At 52.9% G+C, this 17,589-nt stretch overlaps 1 protein-coding gene across 3 annotated transcripts; it reads right to left on the bottom strand.

Moving 5' to 3' along the window:
• Nucleotides 1–1,526: 1,526 nt before the first annotated feature.
• LOC122697668 (serpin B6) lies at nucleotides 1,527–14,852 on the bottom strand. 3 transcript variants are annotated; one of them, XM_043908658.1, is made up of 7 exons: nucleotides 14,707–14,852; nucleotides 9,796–9,970; nucleotides 7,907–8,056; nucleotides 4,877–4,994; nucleotides 3,771–3,913; nucleotides 2,227–2,382; nucleotides 1,527–2,039 (listed from the first exon to the last, which is right to left on the bottom strand). In XM_043908658.1, the coding sequence occupies exons 2-7, from the start codon at nucleotides 9,958–9,960 to the stop codon at nucleotides 1,635–1,637; spliced, it is 1,137 nt and encodes a 378-aa protein (XP_043764593.1). In that variant the 5' UTR covers nucleotides 9,961–9,970; nucleotides 14,707–14,852; the 3' UTR covers nucleotides 1,527–1,634. The 3 variants fall into 3 exon arrangements, with proteins under 3 accessions (XP_043764593.1, XP_043764594.1, XP_043764592.1); XM_043908659.1 differs by having other exon boundaries at nucleotides 14,565–14,715; XM_043908657.1 differs by lacking the exon at nucleotides 14,707–14,852 and adding an exon at nucleotides 14,476–14,620.
• Between the last annotated feature and the right edge of the window lie 2,737 nt (nucleotides 14,853–17,589).

A 17,589-nucleotide genomic window follows, 5' to 3' on the forward strand; every position in this document is an offset into this window, starting at 1 on the left:
CCGGACGTACTTTATGGTGGAGCTTCCGTGTTCTGCATGGTTCCCACTAGGTGACTGGCCTTAGAGCAGCCTCATTCTCATTGACTTGATTTTGTGTGGGTACCATCAACCACAGTGTCTGGACAGATTTCTAAAGGGATGGTGAGGTTGCCTGAGGGATATGATTATGTACAAACGTTAATGCTCTTTAGCCAGAGGCAGGGGGAAATCGCATTTTAGATCTGGGTATTCTCGGTGATGTTAGAGAACAGTTCCTCTGAGAATGACCTGGGAGGTCCCGGGAGGTGGCAGTGGGGGTCAGGGGATATGTCCCGCAGGGGATTGAGGAGCATACAGTGGTAGGATGGAGCCTTGGGCACAGACTCGGGGTGGGGGGGGGTGCGCTGACGCCGCTGGGCCGCCATCCCGCCCGCTCCCAAGGGCAGCGTCTCCACAGCCTGTCTCTCCACGAGGCTCAGGCGCTGATGTGGGCACAGCAGAGACAGCGGACTAGAGACAGGCTGAGAATTTGGTCACACCGTTAGGTTAGAGGGAGCCCAGCTCTGGATGACGCCTCAAGGAGGCCAGTGGACACCTAACCGCTCTCCTCCTGAACCTCAGCATCGTCCGGGCGCAGGTCCCCCATCACAGCAGGGAACACAAGCGGCTGCAGGAACCTTCGTGCAATTCAGTCGCTCAGTCGTGTCCGACTATTGCAACCCCACGGACTGCAGCACGCCAGGCCTCCCTGTCCATCACCAACTCCCGGAGTTTACTCAGACTCATGTCCATTGAGTCAGTGATGACATCCAACCATCTCATCCTCTGTCGGCCCCTTCTCATCCTATCTTCAATCTGTCCCAGCATCAAGGTCTTTCCAAATGAATCAATACTTCGCATCAGGGGGCCAAAGCATTGGAGCTTCAGCTTCAGCATCAGTCCTTCCAGTGAACACTCAGGACTGATCTCCTTTGGGATGCACTGGTTGAAACCTTAGCCGCCTCTTTTCTCCAGTACCAGCGGCAGGATGGAAGGTCACCCGGCACGCATCATGACGTGGTCTGAAGGCCTCCTTCTCCTGAGCAGGAACTGTCTGCTCATCGCTGACCCCTGGGGGCAACTGGACATGCTCAGGGAGCGTGGACGGCAAGCACTAGAACAGGCCTCTGATCACAGACCCTCCAATGCAGACGCAGTGGTTCGGGGACGGACGTCTCCCGTCTCGGTCACGGCCCTCCCCTCTTCTGCTGGTTTCTGGAGGGCTCAGGTTCGGGGGTCTCTGAGGCCTGCTCCCCCTCCCTGCGGCTGCTTTATCCCCTGCTTCGCTCAGAGGAGACAGGGAAGGCCCGCTCATCCTTCCAGGCCCGGAGCAGACAGCGCTCTCCTAGAGGGCCTGGACGGGGCGGGCGGAGGGCGGGCCCAGAGAGCAGGCAGCCGTGCTTCCTGCCGGCATGACCACCGAGCGCCCGCCTCCGATGGTGGCTGCAGCTCCGAGTAGGCGCGGGACACGAGACCACACGGGCACACAAACACACACACTCAGGCGATCTCCATCAGCCCTTTATTTGTGGACCTTCGCCAAGGTCACTGGGGTTGCAGCTCTTCCAGACATCGGGGACAGTGGTGAGGAGCACCGGGGCGCCACCAGCACCCTGTCATGGCAAGCAGAAGCGGCCGCAGAACAGGATGGCCCCGGTCTTGCCGTGCTGGATGAAGAAGAGGAAGGGCCGGTCTGCACAGAACCGGGGCACGATCCGTAAGCAGCGCATCATGACCACGGCCCCCGTGGCGGCCGCGGCCTCCGTGCCCTCCTCGGTGACCTCCACGAAGGACTTGTGCAACACCTTGGACAGGTGCAAGCCTCGCCGGGACGACATCCCGGTGAAGTCGGCGCAGGACGCATCGAACGCGTCGGTCATGCCCAGGTTCCGGAGGACGCCCCCCATGTCGTAACTCTCCTCCAGTGTGAACCGGGGCAGGAACACCTCCACCTCCTCCTCGTCCATCACATCTGGCTTCGTCCAGGCGATGAATTTCTCGTAGGTCAGGGCCTTCTCCACCTGAAGGAGAAGGTAGAAGATCTCAGGGTCTGCAGCAGCGCTGCACCAGGGACTGTCCGCTGTGACCCACACTCTGCGCCCTGCGGGCCCGGGGCGGCCTGCCAGCTGCACACGAGTTCCCGGAGCCCAGTGACCGGCAGGGATCCGGATGAGAGCCCGGGCCCCGGGGCCGAGGATGCCCGGTTACCGTGTTCAAGTCGGTGCTTTCACTGGGCAGCAGGATGACCATGTTCAGCTCTTGGCCGACGTACGGAAGCACCAGGATCTGGGTGCTTATCTCTCCAATGTAGGTCATTTTAAAGGTGGACTTCTTGAACATCATTGGCACAGGTTTCTCCACGGTCTATAAAGGAAAGGGATAAACCACATGTGGAAACGAGACCCGTGGACACTCTGGACGACTCATCAGAGCCGGTCACCTGGGCACACACACTCTGTCTTGTCTTCCAGACCCAGCCCAGCTCCGCGTCGTCAGCTATCTGCTCTGCTCCAGCTCCCACCCCGGGTTCCCAGCTCGCAGGCCTCAGGCTTCTCTTCTCCTGCTGACCCAGGAGGGCTCCGCACGGACATTCCCAGCAGGACCTCTCCCCGGCTCCTGCCTACCTGACATCTGCATCTGGATACAAAGGAGCCTCGTGTCGGCTTCCACACTGGCGGCTCGGTTCCCCCCACACCTGCTCCATCTATACTTTCCCATCTCTGCTCATGGCGACACCACTCCTCCCCAGTCAACCCTGCAGTGTCCTGGGCCCCTGTCCCCCCACCCCACAGCTGACCCATGAACAAACCATGTTGGCTCTATGTTAAAGACATCAGGGCTTCCCTGGTGGCTCAGGGGTAAATAATCCACCTCCAATGCAGGAGACACAGGCTCCACCCCTGGTCAGGGAAGACCCCACAGCCCTGGGGCTCTAAGCCCTCAGGCCACAGCTACTGAGCCTGGGCTGAGAGCCCGGGACCGCAGCTCCTGAGGTCACGGGCCTGGAGCCCGAGCTTGGCCCCAAGAGAAGCGCCAGTGGAAGGAGCCCCAGCACGGAGCCCAGAGGGCCTCCGCCACGGCAGCTGCAGGAGAGGCTGCAGCCAGGAGAGCCGGCACGGCCGAGAATCAACACATGCAATTAATGAACATACAATACAGTCTGACTTGTGCTTCCTACCCCGCCACGCTCAGCCCAGCCTGGGTCATCAGGAAAACTTCCAAGTAACCTCCCTGGTCCTGCACCCGGGCCCGAGGGGCTCTGGGAGATCAGAGCCACTGGGAGAGGCCCCGGGCTCTGCGAGAGCTCAGAGGAGGGACACAGGAACCAGGAACCCGGGCTGGGGAGACCGCTAGGAGGCTTCTGGACGGCCCTGCAGAGAAAGGGGTCTGTGCTGGTAGCTACTGACGGGATGGGGATGGACGTTAGAATCCAGGCCCACGGAGCTTCATAGCCATGGTCTCGAGTTTGACCCGGATCTCGGGAGTTCTAGGAGGCCCAGAGACCTGCGAGCTGCCCTGGGGGATGTGTGATACAAGACGGAACACCCCCGCACAGACCCCCCCGATGATACAGCAGAGGAGGAGCAAGGAGAGAGGAAGCCAGGGTTTGCCAGGATCCACATCTGGGCCGCCACGGCCACAAGAGGCACAGTCTTCTTGAGGTCAGCCTGCTCGCACACTCTGTAAACCAAGGGGACCCCAGGGACCATTTCCAGGAAGCTCCTTCCTTACGATGAAACATTCTTGTTCACCTTGCTGACTTTGAATGGCCTTTCCATGGTGTGCTCCTTGTTAAATTGTTCAGCCCAGTTTCCTTTGAAGTAGATGGCATTCACGAGAACCAGACGAGTCATGGGGTCAACTGAATTTGCAGAGAGCAAGTCTCTAATTTTACCTGCAAAGCAGAATTAAAGAGCCAGTGAGCTAGCAGGGTTCCCTGGGGGAGGTGCTGGGCACAGTATTTACTGGCCCGTCCCCTGGAGGAGTCAGGCACTGACCAGAGGGCTCACTGTCCCCCAGACAACCATGGACAGCGAGTTGTCTATTCACTCGCTAAGCTGTGTCCGACTCTCTGTGACCCCATGGACTGCAGCCCACCAGGCTCCTGCGTCCATCGGATTCCCCGGGGAAGTAAGTATACTGGACCAGGTTGCTATTTCCTTCTCCAGGGCTCTTTCTGACCCAGGGATCCAACCCGCCTCTCTTGCATTGGCAGGTGGATTCTTTACCATCGGACCCACCAGGGAAACCCGTACAGGCAGCCTGGCCCCTAAAGCCAAATCAGCGACCAAAACCTTAAAATCTTTACTCACAAAGATACATTGAGTTGCATAAAACACATACAATGAAGAAATCATAAGGGCAGGATAATTCACAGTGACAGAAAAAGGAATGTTCGGTCTACAGCGTGAGGGGACTGTCCTGAAGGGGAGAGGTGGAAGCCAGCGTGGCGAGCACGAGAACGAAGAACCGCAGGTGGACCGGGGCTTGACCGAGTGTCCTGCAGTGATGCTCAGCGACCCGCAGAACATGAGCTCCGCTGGACAGGCAGGGGGGTGGAGCCCGCGTCCAGAGTTTCCCTTCCGCCCTTTGTGAGAAGGCAGACTATATGAACATTACTGCACCAGCAAAAAATCAAAGTGTGTTTGCTCTGGAAGAGGTGCACCAAATACTGATGAGGAGGGGGGAAAGATAGAGAAATTGATTCCTGATTACATTTCAGGAGTGCATTTTGAAAGTTACAGTTATTCATAGAAAAAACCCATTCCTGTTGACATTTGCTGGTCTTGGGAAGGAACTGATGGATAACAAGACTGATTCAAATACTATGCAAACAGAAGTACTGACATGTCCTCACCTTCTGTCTTTTCGGCTACCCAGGTGTTTATGTGCTTTCTGGACTCCTCCGTAGCGCTGACAAAGTCCAGCTCTTCCATCTCTGCTTGGTAGAATATGCGGCAGGCATCTTTGAAAGACTAGGAGAGACGGAGTGACAGAATCACATGGCTACAGAAACAGACCACGCCAACAGCTCACTTCTTCACGGCGCCAAAGCTCAACACTGATCATTGGAAGGTTTCTTCAGGAATATACAAACGATGTGAGGAATTAACCTTCAATCCGGTGTCTCAGTTTTCAGCTACATTGAATAAATGACAGTAAAATCACAGGCTTCCCAGGTGGCACAGTGGTAAAGAATCTGCCTGCCAATGTTGGAGATGTGGGTTTGATCACTGCGTGAGGAAGATTCCCTGGAGAAGGAAATGACAACCCACTCCAGTATTCTTGCCTGGACAATCCCATGGACAGAGGAGCCTGGTGGGCTACAGTCCATGGGGTCGCAAAGAGTCAGACACAACTTAACGACTTAACAACAACACAACCACTGAGGAGAGGCCATGTGGCAACAGTGCCGGCAGCACAAGTTCCGGGCTTCACCCCCGGGTGACCCTGGCAAGGTTGCTGCGTCTCTCTGGCTTCCGTGCCCCCTGGAAGCAAGGACGCAGCAGTAGCTGCGTCTCAGAGGTGCTCTGAGGACCAGGAGAAGCTGGCTCTGTCCGATGTCACGTGGCTGAGCTCTCCGCACACCGTGGACCCTCTATCTCCTGGTCCAGGTGCCTCATTTCATAGAACGCTGACATCATTCAGGCTCTGCCGGCCTACTGCTCCACTTCTTCATCGGGGCTTTGGAGAAGATGGCAGTCTCTCAGTCTAAGGCATAGTCAGGAAGCAAAGTGGTCACCCACAAGCCGATACCTCATCAGACCCTTGGTGATTTCAAGAGCTTTTAAGCACATCTGAAAAGAAGTCTCTGCTTCTCAAATTACTGCTTAGTAAGTAATGACCAGTCAAAAAGCAAACTAAAGGAATATCTAATTATACACTGGGATTGGTATGGGATTGCTGGAATCCTCGATCACTATGAAATAAGTGAGAAATATTTATAATCTTTTGATTTTACATTCCATATCATAATAACGTTTTAAATATCAATGCTTTTCTTCAAATATCCACTAGAATAGGAAGGAAGTTAAGGAAAATTAGCCAATTTTTTGTGTTTATCGGTAATTTTGCTTTTCTGTATATCTAACTCTCATACAAAGATGACAATAACAGGAGAAGGAGATGGTAACCCACTCCAGTATTCTCGCCTGGAAAAGTCCACGGACAGAGGAGCCTGGTGGGCTGCGTCCACGGGGTTACATGCCTGAGCATGCCTACATGAGGGTGGAGGGAGACGGGCTGGTAGCAATAAACTGGTAGAACTAAAAAAAAAAAAAAAAGTGACACCAAACTAGCAAGTAGCTAAGACTGATAAAAACAAGTAAACCAGGTTGTAAAATAAACGCACACCGTGCTGCAAATCCTTACGGATGTTTGACCTCACGCTGACGACATGCACTTTACACCCCCTGTTTTAAAACAGTTAATTTAGATCTGAAACAAGTGTGGAAAACAACGAAAAAAAATCACATAACAGAACAAGATCACTATCCTAAACGTACAAAAAACTCATTTAAGAAAAAAAAAAGACATAAAGCACAAAAGTAAAATTACACAAAGGACATATAAATAGGCAATTTTCAGAAAAGATACAAACGCTTGATCGACATGAAAAGCTGCTCAGTCTCATGAACAATCAGGATGTTAAAGGCTCAGCGCCCACAGCGCTGAGCAGAGGGTGGACGTGCGCACCTGCTACCCTTCCTGAGGACGACGGGAAGGGCTGCAGCCGTCGGGGCGGGAATGAGGCAGAATTCACTGAGATCTGAGAGCCTCCCTCTGTCCCTTCCTTCCAAAGTCCGTCTGGAGTAGCAGGCACGCACAGGACAGATCCACACACACACGGTCCCTGCTGGCTCGGCCCGGGCTGGCCCCACCCCACGCCCACCCGGGGGGCTGGCGGCTGCATCTTAGTACAGCCACCCTGAGGACGCTGCCCACCACCATGGGAAAGGGTGAGGCGGACACACGCTGTTGCTGAGGCTGAAGCTCCCACACTGTGGCCACCTGATGCCAAGAGCCGACTCATTGGAAAAGACCCTGATGCTGGGAAAGATGAAGGCAAAAGGAGAAGGGGAAGACAGAGGATGAGATGGTTGGGTGGCATCACCAACTCAATGGACATGAGTCTGAGCAAACTCTGGGACACAGTAGAGGACAGAGGAGCCTGGCCTGCTGCGGTCCACGGGATCAGAAAGAGTCGGACACGGCTCAGCGACTGAATGGCAACAGACACACATGTCGGGAGATGGAAAGACTTTCTCTATGCACAGGGGACAAGCCCTTATACTGGGCGTGGGAGGCCAGGGCGTGAAGAGAGTTTGGGAGGACTCTGGCTTTGTCTGCATTTTTATTGAATAAGGACACACTCAAAGATTACTGAGCTGTTTACTAAAAAATTTTTTAAATCATGAAAGCAGTGTAATTAAATAGAACCAGAGTAAAAAAGACAAACACTGTAAAAAAAATTCTGCATAGGAAAAAATAATCAAAATATTTACATGTATAAAAAAATTGAACAAGTCTCACAATGCACAAAAATCTTCTAACATGTGAAAAACAACATCAGAAATATTCTTTTTGATCACTTCTTTGTTTGGGCCAACTCATCTGCAACTGTGGTATGATCCGTGTTAGTTCTCTGACATTCATCTCATCGAAGCTTCACGAACATGTGAACAATGCTGTCACACATGAACAATGCCTCCTCTTACAGGCAATGACCGATCGGTTCCAGGAAGCGTGAGGTCATGACTGGAGTCCCACACCCCGCCCACCGTGTGGGTCTCAGCCCATAGGGCCTCAGCTGCACCACAAGGCCCAGCTCCCGCCTCCACCCGACCTCGGTCTCTATCTGCTTCGGGAGAACGGGAGTATGACTTACCGAGAGGAAATCGTAAGTCTTCTCTCCAAAGAGCCTGTTGGCGGTTCTGAGCAAGTACTGGGTGCCGGTCCTGTTAACTTCGCTGAGAAGGTTCTGAAAACCCTGGTGGACATCTTCACCTCCGCCACTGCTCGTGCTTAGAGAAAGGGTCTGATCAAAAACACATAAAAACCCACAACTGCAGTACGCCCTAACTACAGGAAATGAACACCAAACTGAAGTCAGCCTAGGAACCGTACTGATCCTCACCACAGCTTAAAGCAAGACTCACCCAAATAAAGGCAGAATGCCTCTGGGAGCCCCCCAGCCTGCCTCCCGTGGGGGTCAGACAGTGACGGCGGGCACAGAAGTGCCCCTCGGTGAACCCAGTGCCCTGAGCTTGCGGTCTGCCTGCAGACAGGGCCGGCGGACAGGCCTCCCGTCTCTGCACAAACAGGCCACGGCTTCGGGTCTGGACTGGGTCGGGACAGGCTCTGACCAGCGGGACACAGGAGAAGTGCCTCTTTCAGGCCCGGGCCTTCATAAAGGCCTGGCAACTCCACGTTCGCTGTTTTGCCCCTTTGCCAGGGTGCAGAGATGCCCAGCCATCCTGCTGGGTCCTCGTGACAATGCGGGAGAGCGGTCACACAGAGGAGAGCTCCTTGCGAGATTGGGGCCGCTCCTGGATTACAGGAGCCCAGCGGGAACTGTGTGGCCAGGACGCAGAGTCTCAGGCCCGGACCAGGTCATTCCCGGTCGTCGGCGGTTTGACGGGAGTCACAGAGAAGGTCCAGACAACGAATCCGCCCGATTCCGCCATAACTCGAAACTAAGCCTGGCACGTGCTTTGCACCCAGCTAACGGCCAAGGTCATAGGTCCGGGGGACGCCACTGCTTGAGGAGAGGAGCTTGGGCAGGAGCCCTGGAGAGACGCCCGTCCAGGGCGGAAAGGCCGGCCCTCCCCCCAGAATCGGAACCTGCACAGGAGGTGCCCAGAGAGAGGGCGGCCCCTTCAGAGCCTGGGAAGCAGGAGGGGAGTCAGTGACGAGCACCAGAGGGGACTGCTCCCTTTTCAGGCAGAACTTAAAGGGAACACGTGCGTCTCCCAGGTGGCGCAGTGGTAAATGACCCACCTGCTGGTGCAGGAGACTCAAGACTTGCGGGTTCGATCCCTGGGCCGGGAAGATCCCCTGGAGGAGGACATGGCAACCCACACCCGTGTTCTCTCTGGAGAATCCCATGGACAAGGCGCCTGGAGGGCTAGAGTCCACGGGTCTCAAAGCGCCAGACACGACTGCACGGGAGCTCCCCCGTATTTGCGTCCTAACACTTGCTGGGTGGAGAGTGCAAATGCTTCTCACTCCCAGCCTCTCCAGATGGCAGAGGACCCTGAAAGTGATGGCCTTAGGGCAGAGGTCAAACTCAAGGTCTAGGCTCAAGGAGGGGGATCAGGACTCTTAAACCTGGAGACCCTCTGGACCCCAGGCCCTGGGAGGGGTAAGGGCACCCCCATGAGGGAGGGCTGTGACCCCCACGGGGACAGAGGTCAGCACCCCGCCGCCACTGTGGCCCAGGAGCTGACGTCCACACCCCGTGCAGCCTGCCCGGGGCTGGCTCTGGGTGTCTCGGCAGGACGGGCCTCGGCCAGCAGGGCCTTGGGCAGCGGGTCTGAGCAGAGGCTCGATGAACGCTTGCTCATTCAAGCCTGTCCTGCTGGAATCGGGTGCTGCGCAGTCAGGAGCCCCAGGCCACCAGCCAGAGAGACACTGGACGGCAGGCCCAGGGATGGGGCAGATGGGGAGCGAGGCTTGTCTGTCGAGCAAGGCCTCTGGGATTCGGATCGCGGACACCGGCTCACTAGCCAAAGAAACAGCATCTGTCGCCACCCAGAACCGGCTTCCCGAACTTACCTGGGACATCTGGGCTGCGGTGTTGCCCCTGGCCCCCATGAGGACCATGGCCAGGGCAGAGGAGATGCTTAGGGGTGAGATAAACACATTTTTCGAGTTGTCTTCACCCAGCTTTTTCAGAAGGGTCAAGGCAAAGGTGCCGTTTGCTTCTGACAGCGCATCCATGGTGGCGAGTCTGAAAGGATGGATTTAAAACCAGTGTCACGTAAATTCAGGCCACAGGTCGACCGCGTCTCATCTGCTCTGACTGTTGTGAGTGCTAACGCTCTGCTTTGATGAGCAAACAGGTACACGCCCAAAACTCGGTGTCCTCGGGGTTTCCCCTGCTGACCCAGGCCCAGGCCCTGTCACCCGATCGGGACAAGGGCCTTGGGATGCGCCCAGGTCCACCTGCAGGGCCCGGCCTCGGAGGTCACAGCCCCGTCACAGAGGGCGTCTGGTCCAGAACAGGACACTGTGGCGTTGGGCGGGGGTGCATGAGCGTTCAGGGCCTTTCTGTGTGTGGTGGGAAGGGATGAGAGCTGAGAGACCCCAGCTCTTCACCAGAAAGCCGCGTCCGTGATAGACACCGTCCTGGGAAAAGAGAGCAGGTGAGCCCGAGGAAAGGGCCCCAAGTCGCAGGGCCTGCAGGCTGGCAGCCCCCCTCCAGGCCCTCCCTGCATGAGGACGGGGAGGCACCAGGTAATCTGTGCTCCTGATGGGGTGCAGGGCAGCTCACCCCACAACACTCCACTGTAGCACAGTGATTGCTCTGAATTAAGGAGACTTGAGAAACAGCTGTTGCAAAAAGCATCTCTGCCCTTCTTCTGTTCACCCTGAAAGCTGAAAATAAATCTCCATGTGCAAATACCCTCCCTGGACCAGGAGGTAGAGAGACATCTTTACGGCCGAAGACGGGAACGCAAGGCTGAAAAGGCTGTTCAAGACACCAGCAAACCCTGTCACTTCACGAACTTGCTACCCAGGGAAAACCCCCTTGATTTGTCAAATCTTCACGCACACAAAGCCGCCTGCCTTGTCCCTTCTTGAGTCTTGTATCTTTGAGGTTCCTATACGCACAAAATTCAGTGGGGTTGGTTTTCTGCTATTGATTTGTCTTAGGTCAATTGAATTACTAGACCAGCCAGGAATAAAGTAGAGGAGAGGAAACTCTCCCCCCACACACATTCTCTTCCATGTTTAAATCCAATTTGTTGGTTAGTAGCTAAATCGTTTCCAACTCTTTTGTGATTCCATGAACTACAGCCTTCTGGCCCCCCGTCTATGGATTTTCCAGGCAAGAATACTGGAGTGGGTTGCCATTCCTTCTCCAGGTAGTCTTTCCGACCCAGAGATTGAACCCGAGGCCCCTGCATTGCAGAAGGATTATTTCCACTGAGCCGCCAGAGCAGGCCTTAACTTCCAACACCTTAACACTAATACAGGTAAAGCAGACGTTTACTCGTCTTCAAAGGCCACGCGAGGCCGGTAATAGTTCTTTTTCTCCACTGACAACAGTTCCCGATGGTCATTAAAGGTGAGAGCATGCCCACTCCCTGTATAATCGTTAAACTGAACAGGAAGGAAAGAAGCAGTGAGGCCCAGAGGTTTATTCAGGATACTCTGACGGCAGAAAATATATCAATCGTGAGATAAGTGAACAACCCACGCTGATACAGGCCCCGAAATCAAACAGGAAGCGATGCTTCGTGCACCCCCCGGGGCACTGAGACAGAACACCAGAGGCAGGACCTCAGGAGGGTCCCGGCACCCAGGGCTGGTGTGAATTGCTCTGATAGTTTAGGACTTGCAGACTCAACTCAGGAACAATGCAAAGGAAAGTTATCAGAAACAACACAAAGTGAGCATGATTAGCAAACTATCAGATGGTGAGCTGCAGAGCAGCCAGAATCAAGGAAGCAGTCTTAAAACTGGGAAAAGAATGGGTGAAATGGGCTCCAGAAGAGCTGATTTAAAAAGCAGCTTAGTTGTGCTGGGCTCCCCGCAGCAGAGTGAGAGCTGATCACCAGGTCATGACTCTGCAGTCCACCCTTCATCATATGGCAGCGCCCCCTCTCCCCAAAAAAGACACACACAGAGATGGGTGGAGAGCAAACTGAAGACATCCTTTTTAAAACAGAACCTTTAAAAGTTCGAGAGCATTCATTTCCAATACTGACAAAGTAAGATAGGAATTTCTTCTCACACTGTGCAAATAATGCTGTGAAGCGGTACCCCGGTATTTCCAGTGTAATTAAGAATTGCTGGTTAGTCACCAAGTCATGTCCCATTCTTTTATGACCCTGTGGGCTATAGCCTGCCAGGCTCCTCTGTCCATGGGATTCTCCAGGGAAAATATTGCAGTGGGTTGCCATGTCCTCCTAGGGGCCTGACCCAGGGTTCAAACCCATGTCTTTTATATCTGCTGCATGGCAGGCGGGTTCTTTACCACTAGCGCCACTAGGGAAGCCCCCGTGGTGGATTAAAGGTGCCTTAATTCCCCATAAATCTGGTTTCCTGGAGCCGTGGCTCCTGTGTTGTCCCCACTTGGTGTGTGTGTGTGTGTGTGTGTGTATGCGTGTATGTGTGTATGTGTGTGTGTAGTGTATGTATATGTTTGTGTGTATGTTTGTGTGTGTATGGTTATGGGTGTGTATGTGTGTATATGCGTATGTGTGTGTAGTGTTATATGTTTGTGTGTGTGTGTGTATGTCTGTGTGTGTATATGGGTGTGTATGTTTATGGGTGTGTGTATATGTGTGTGTGTATGTTTATGGGTGTGTGTGTGTGTATGTGTGTGTGTGTGTGCACGTACATGTGTGCGTGTATGTTTATGGGTGTGTGTGTCTGTGTATATGTGTGTGTTTGTGTATATGTGTATGTGTGTGTATGTATGTATGTGTACATGTGCGTGTACGTGTGTATGTGTGTGTATGCATGTGTGTATGCGTGTATGTGTGTATATGTGTGTGTGTAGTGTATGTATATGTTTGTGTGTATGTGTATGTTTGTGTGTGTATGGTTATGGGTGTGTATGTGTGTATATGCGTATGTGTGTGTAGTGTTATATGTTTGTGTGTATGTGTGTGTGTATGTCTGTGTGTGTATATGGGTGTGTATGTTTATGGGTGTGTGTGTATGTGTGTGTATGTTTATGGGTGTGTGTGCGTGTATGTGTGTGTGTGTGTGTGTGTGCACGTACATGTGTGCGTGTATGTTTATGGGTGTGTGTGTCTGTGTATATGTGTGTGTTTGTGTATATGTGTATGTGTGTGTATGTATGTATGTGTACATGTGTGTATGTGTGTGTATGTGTGTGTGTATGTGTGTGTAGTGTGTGTATATGTTTGTGTGTGTGTGTGTTTATGGGTGTGTGCGTATGTGTGTGTATGTTTATGGGTGTCTGCATATGTGTGTGTGTGTATATGTTTATGGGTGTGTGTGTATGTATATATGTATGTGTGTGTGTATGTGCATGTACATGTGTGTATGTATGTGTGTATGTTTATGGGTGTGTGTGTGTGTGTGTGTATGTGTGTGAGAGATCTAATGTGTCATCGGGATGGTTCCTTCTACTCTATAGATTTACTGAGGGGATTACATCGACTGGCACCTGGCCCACAGTCGGTGTTCAATAAATGGTGAACAGCACTGCACACGGTTCTCCTTCTTCTGATGTCCAGGTCTCGTCTCAGGTCCAGAAAGCTTGGCGGTATAAGGTATGTGGCCTTCCCGGGGGTCTGACGACAAGCCCTTTGTGTGGTATAGCCTGCTCTTCGTGCAAACAGAAAAGAACAGGGGTTCCATTTACTCTCATTTCCTTCTTGCTACTGGCTGGAGTTATCAGGCCAGAAGCGGAGTTGTAATACAACACTCTGGACTGGAATTGGCCTCATGTGGTTCTAAATACTTAGTTTACATGGCCAAGTAGGACTAAAACCGTGACCTTTCTCTGGGGTGGTATAATGCGGAGGGTGCAGTTAGTCACCAGTTGTGGGGAGTCCTGGACACGCACGCCCCAGAACACTGATAACCACAGCCCTTCCTGTTCACAGGGACCTCAATCCAAGGGTTACTTTGCACACGCCCTGTCCGCCGCGGTCCTACAAGCACACCAGCAGGCAAGCACACAGCGTGGCAGGTACCTTTGGTCCAGAAGCCAAGGTGCCAGCAGGACCCGGCCTCCCCCAGCAGCTCATTAGTCCTGGCAGCACGTGAAGGTTCATTTCCCATACTCTTTTTTTCTCTCCCTCAAACTAGAGCTTTATGGGGGGGGTGGTGTGAGGAGAGAAGGGAAGAAAGTAACTCAAGTGCCAACTTATCTAGTACCCAGGTGCGACTAAAGTTTCTCCCAGGCCCTCTTGCCCTGAAGATGCCTACTCTCGGAATATTTCGCCTGCAGCGTGTCTAAAGAAAGCAAAAACACCCTTAACAATCTCTGAAATGGTCCTCACGATTATCCTCTTAGGCCTGAGGGACCCTGAGCGCAGTCCGCGCGGTGGGCGGGAGACCGCTGGGCGCCGGGTCCGCCTGGGCACTATGGCCGGCTCCTGTCCGGCCTCCTCCCCTCTCACCGCCGGCCCCCTGGGACCCCAACGCCCGGCGCTCTCTCTCGAGTCGCCTGGGCACGCAGGCCGGCTCCTGTCCGGCCTCCACCCCGGTCCCCCGGGTCCCCAACGCCCGGCGGTCGCCGAGGGTCACCTGGGCGCGCAGGGCCCGGGGAGGCTGGGCGCCGCCCCCATGCGGGTCCTCTGGTCCCCCGTCCCGGCCGGCGGAGCCGCCACACTCACCGCGTCTTCACTTACGCCGCGGGCGCCTGATCCGAAAGGAAACCCAGCCCGGCGCGCGTCCCCGCCCGTCGCCCGTCGCCCGCCTCCCGCCTCCCGCCTAGCGAGCTGGCCGGTCTCGCGGCCCCAGCCTCCCCACACGTACCGAGCGCGGTCGGAGCGGGTTGGGCGGAGACGGAGGCGCCGGGCCCAAATACCGCGGCGACAGGAGAGGAGCGGGAGGGGCCGGGCTGGATCGGGCCGGACGGGGCCGGACCGGAGGGCGGGGCCTAGCGGGAGGGGCGGGGCGGGCCGAGCTGGACTGAAGGGCGGGGCCGCCTGAAGGGGAGGTGCCAATCCGGAGGGGCGAGGCCGAGCCGGAGGGGCGTGCGGAGGGGCCGAGCAGGAGGGGCGTCCCCAGGGGGACGTTTAGTGGCTGGTCTGCGGTCTGGCCCTGGGTGAGCTGCTGTGTCTGTCAAAACTGACTTCTGTTAAGTGACCCGGACATGGGTTGCGACGTGCTTCCTAAATGTATTTTTGCCAATATATTATTTCCAACATTTGAAAGAAGGATTATTTTCAAAAATAAAGCACAGCGTATGAAAACGCTGACTTGTAACAATCCCAAGTTCACAAATGACGTAAGCTGCGTTTGGAACCCAGGATCAGGCTCCTTGTTGATGGTTCCAAATCACTGGCTGGAAATTCAGAATGCTTGGTCCATGCCTAACAGGCTCTGTTTACTTGTACTTTCCACGGAGTGCTGAGTCCCTTGAAATGGAAAGAGAACAAACCAGCCCCCTGTCTGGGGACAAGTGGGCAAAGAAAACGTCCTTTTGTTTCTGAGTGAGGATCAGACGTTCTGTCAGGGTTAGCAGCAGGGACCAACTGGGTGGGGTCACGAAGACAAACTTTGTTGACATCATTTCTACATTTGAAGCGAATTCTCTAAACATGAGACACCAATCGTTTCGCTGCAAGTTTTACTTTCGTTTCAGGTTTGAAGGACTCATTAAGAAAAGAAACCACTTGCTATACACGATAATTTCAATATTTAATAGAGGATCATCTGGTTTGATTTCAATGTGTGGTCATTAAAAGAAGAGAAATAGAAACAACAGAGAGAATTAATAGTGTATCCATCACCAAACTGGGCTGACAGCCTACATCCAGATTCGAACAGTCCTGTGTATGCGTGGTAAGTCATTTCCGTGCTGTCCGAGTCTTTGCAATCGTGTCAGGCTCCTCTGTCCATGGGATTCTTCAAGCAAGAACACTGGAGTGGGTTTCCATGCCCTTCAGGGGATCTTCCCAACCCAGGGATTGAACCTGCATCTCTTACATCTCCTGCATTGGCAGGTGGGCACTTTAGCACTAGTGCCTCCTGGGAAGCCCTGAACAGCGCTGGGAAGTCCCGAATGACAGCTCTCTGGGGTCCCAGCTGGGAAAAGGTCCCTGGCTGTGCATCCACCCCATGGGTGAGACTTCAAGTTGCAGTTTTCGGGGTTTCTGCTTATAATCGAAAGCCACAAAGTGATATCATCAGTTTGCACACAAAAATACAGCTCTGGTTTAACTTTTGCAATGCAATTCTTTAGAAGCCGGGGGCTGGCCAGGGGATGGCTAAGGCCATCAAGCAAGGAAGGGTGCCGGGAGCCAGCACACGAGATCCTACCCATGACAATGTCATGAGGGAGAAAACCTGACGGGCAAGGCGGATCAGGTTTTCAAGGATTCCAGAAAGGCTAGCTCACGAGATCCCACCCATGACAAGGTCATGGGGAGAAAGCCTGACGGGCAAGGTGGATCAGGTTTTCAGGGATTCCGAAAAGCTGTCCCAAAGCTGCCCCCGGCGCTCACCTTAAAGATGGTATTTGTTCTTCTGATGCTTGCTTTAAAAAACTACTCCCTAATTTCTGTAATATAGGCAGAAGACCTTCCCAGATTTCTTTCCAAATAAGAATTAATTTAGAACTTTAATCTATGTTTTTTGGGTGGTGGTATTTTATGAGATTATTTAGGGTGAAAGGAGTGTTTTAATTTGAGCTCCTTTGCTGTTAGTTTGTTAGTCAAATGCATTTATGCCCTTGGTACTAATATGCATGATTGCTTATGATATTTTAATCATAAAATAGCATAAAGAACCTGATTATATAAAAGCCCTAATAGACATAGAGCATTTTTGAGGGATGAAGGAGTTTTATTAAAAAATATAAGAAAAATTATTATAAAAGTGGTTATTGGGTTAACGTTTGCTTGCTGTGTTTTTGCTTTTAGTGTGCTAAGGCTGTGCTATGGAAACCATTGCTAATATAGTTATAGATCTAGAAAAATAAGAGCTTAGCCCTAGTATTGTAACAATGAAATAGTTGTTATTAGCCAGGAGTGCTAGGCAGAGGCCGCCTTATTAGAGCCACAGAGTCTGTATGGGATAAAACTTTTAGATAAATTTAACTGACAACTTTTGCAGAAGAATTGATGTTCGTATTAACAGGGTCATATTTTTATTATGTTGTGACATGCTGTCCTGTTGCCCTATGAGACTGTAACTCTTCTGTTAAGGTCACCACAGAAACAGAAAACAGGCTTACATTCACCTGACTTAACATAAAATGTTAATAAGCCCTAAGGCCAAAAGATAATGTGTAAAGATTTATTATAGAAACGAAATGCAGAAAGCATCTTGTTCTTCCTTAAGGACAAACTGATGTAATGTAAACTAACCCTGTATAGACATGAGGGAGCATCTTGTATCCTGGATACACTCTGAGTGAGGGTATAAAAACTGTTGTCAAAAAATAAAGACAGACTTGGCCCTATCAAGGCTAGTCTCACGTGTCTTCTATCTCTCGCCGACGCCGTTCATCCTGAGGGTACCCCCTGGATCCTGCCGAGGCTGGACCCTTGCAAAAGGGGAAAGTCCCTTCCTGTGACTAATTGCAGGTGTTCTTGCAGAGTCCTTGGAGTGTCTGCGGTTTGGCCCAGTTCAAACATTCCTGATTCCACCTGTTGAGGCCGAGGCCTACGTCCATCTCCTTGATGGACTTTC

Source organism: Cervus elaphus, chromosome 7, assembly GCF_910594005.1.
Source record: "Cervus elaphus chromosome 7, mCerEla1.1, whole genome shotgun sequence".
NCBI classification, from domain to species: domain Eukaryota; kingdom Metazoa; phylum Chordata; class Mammalia; order Artiodactyla; family Cervidae; genus Cervus; species Cervus elaphus.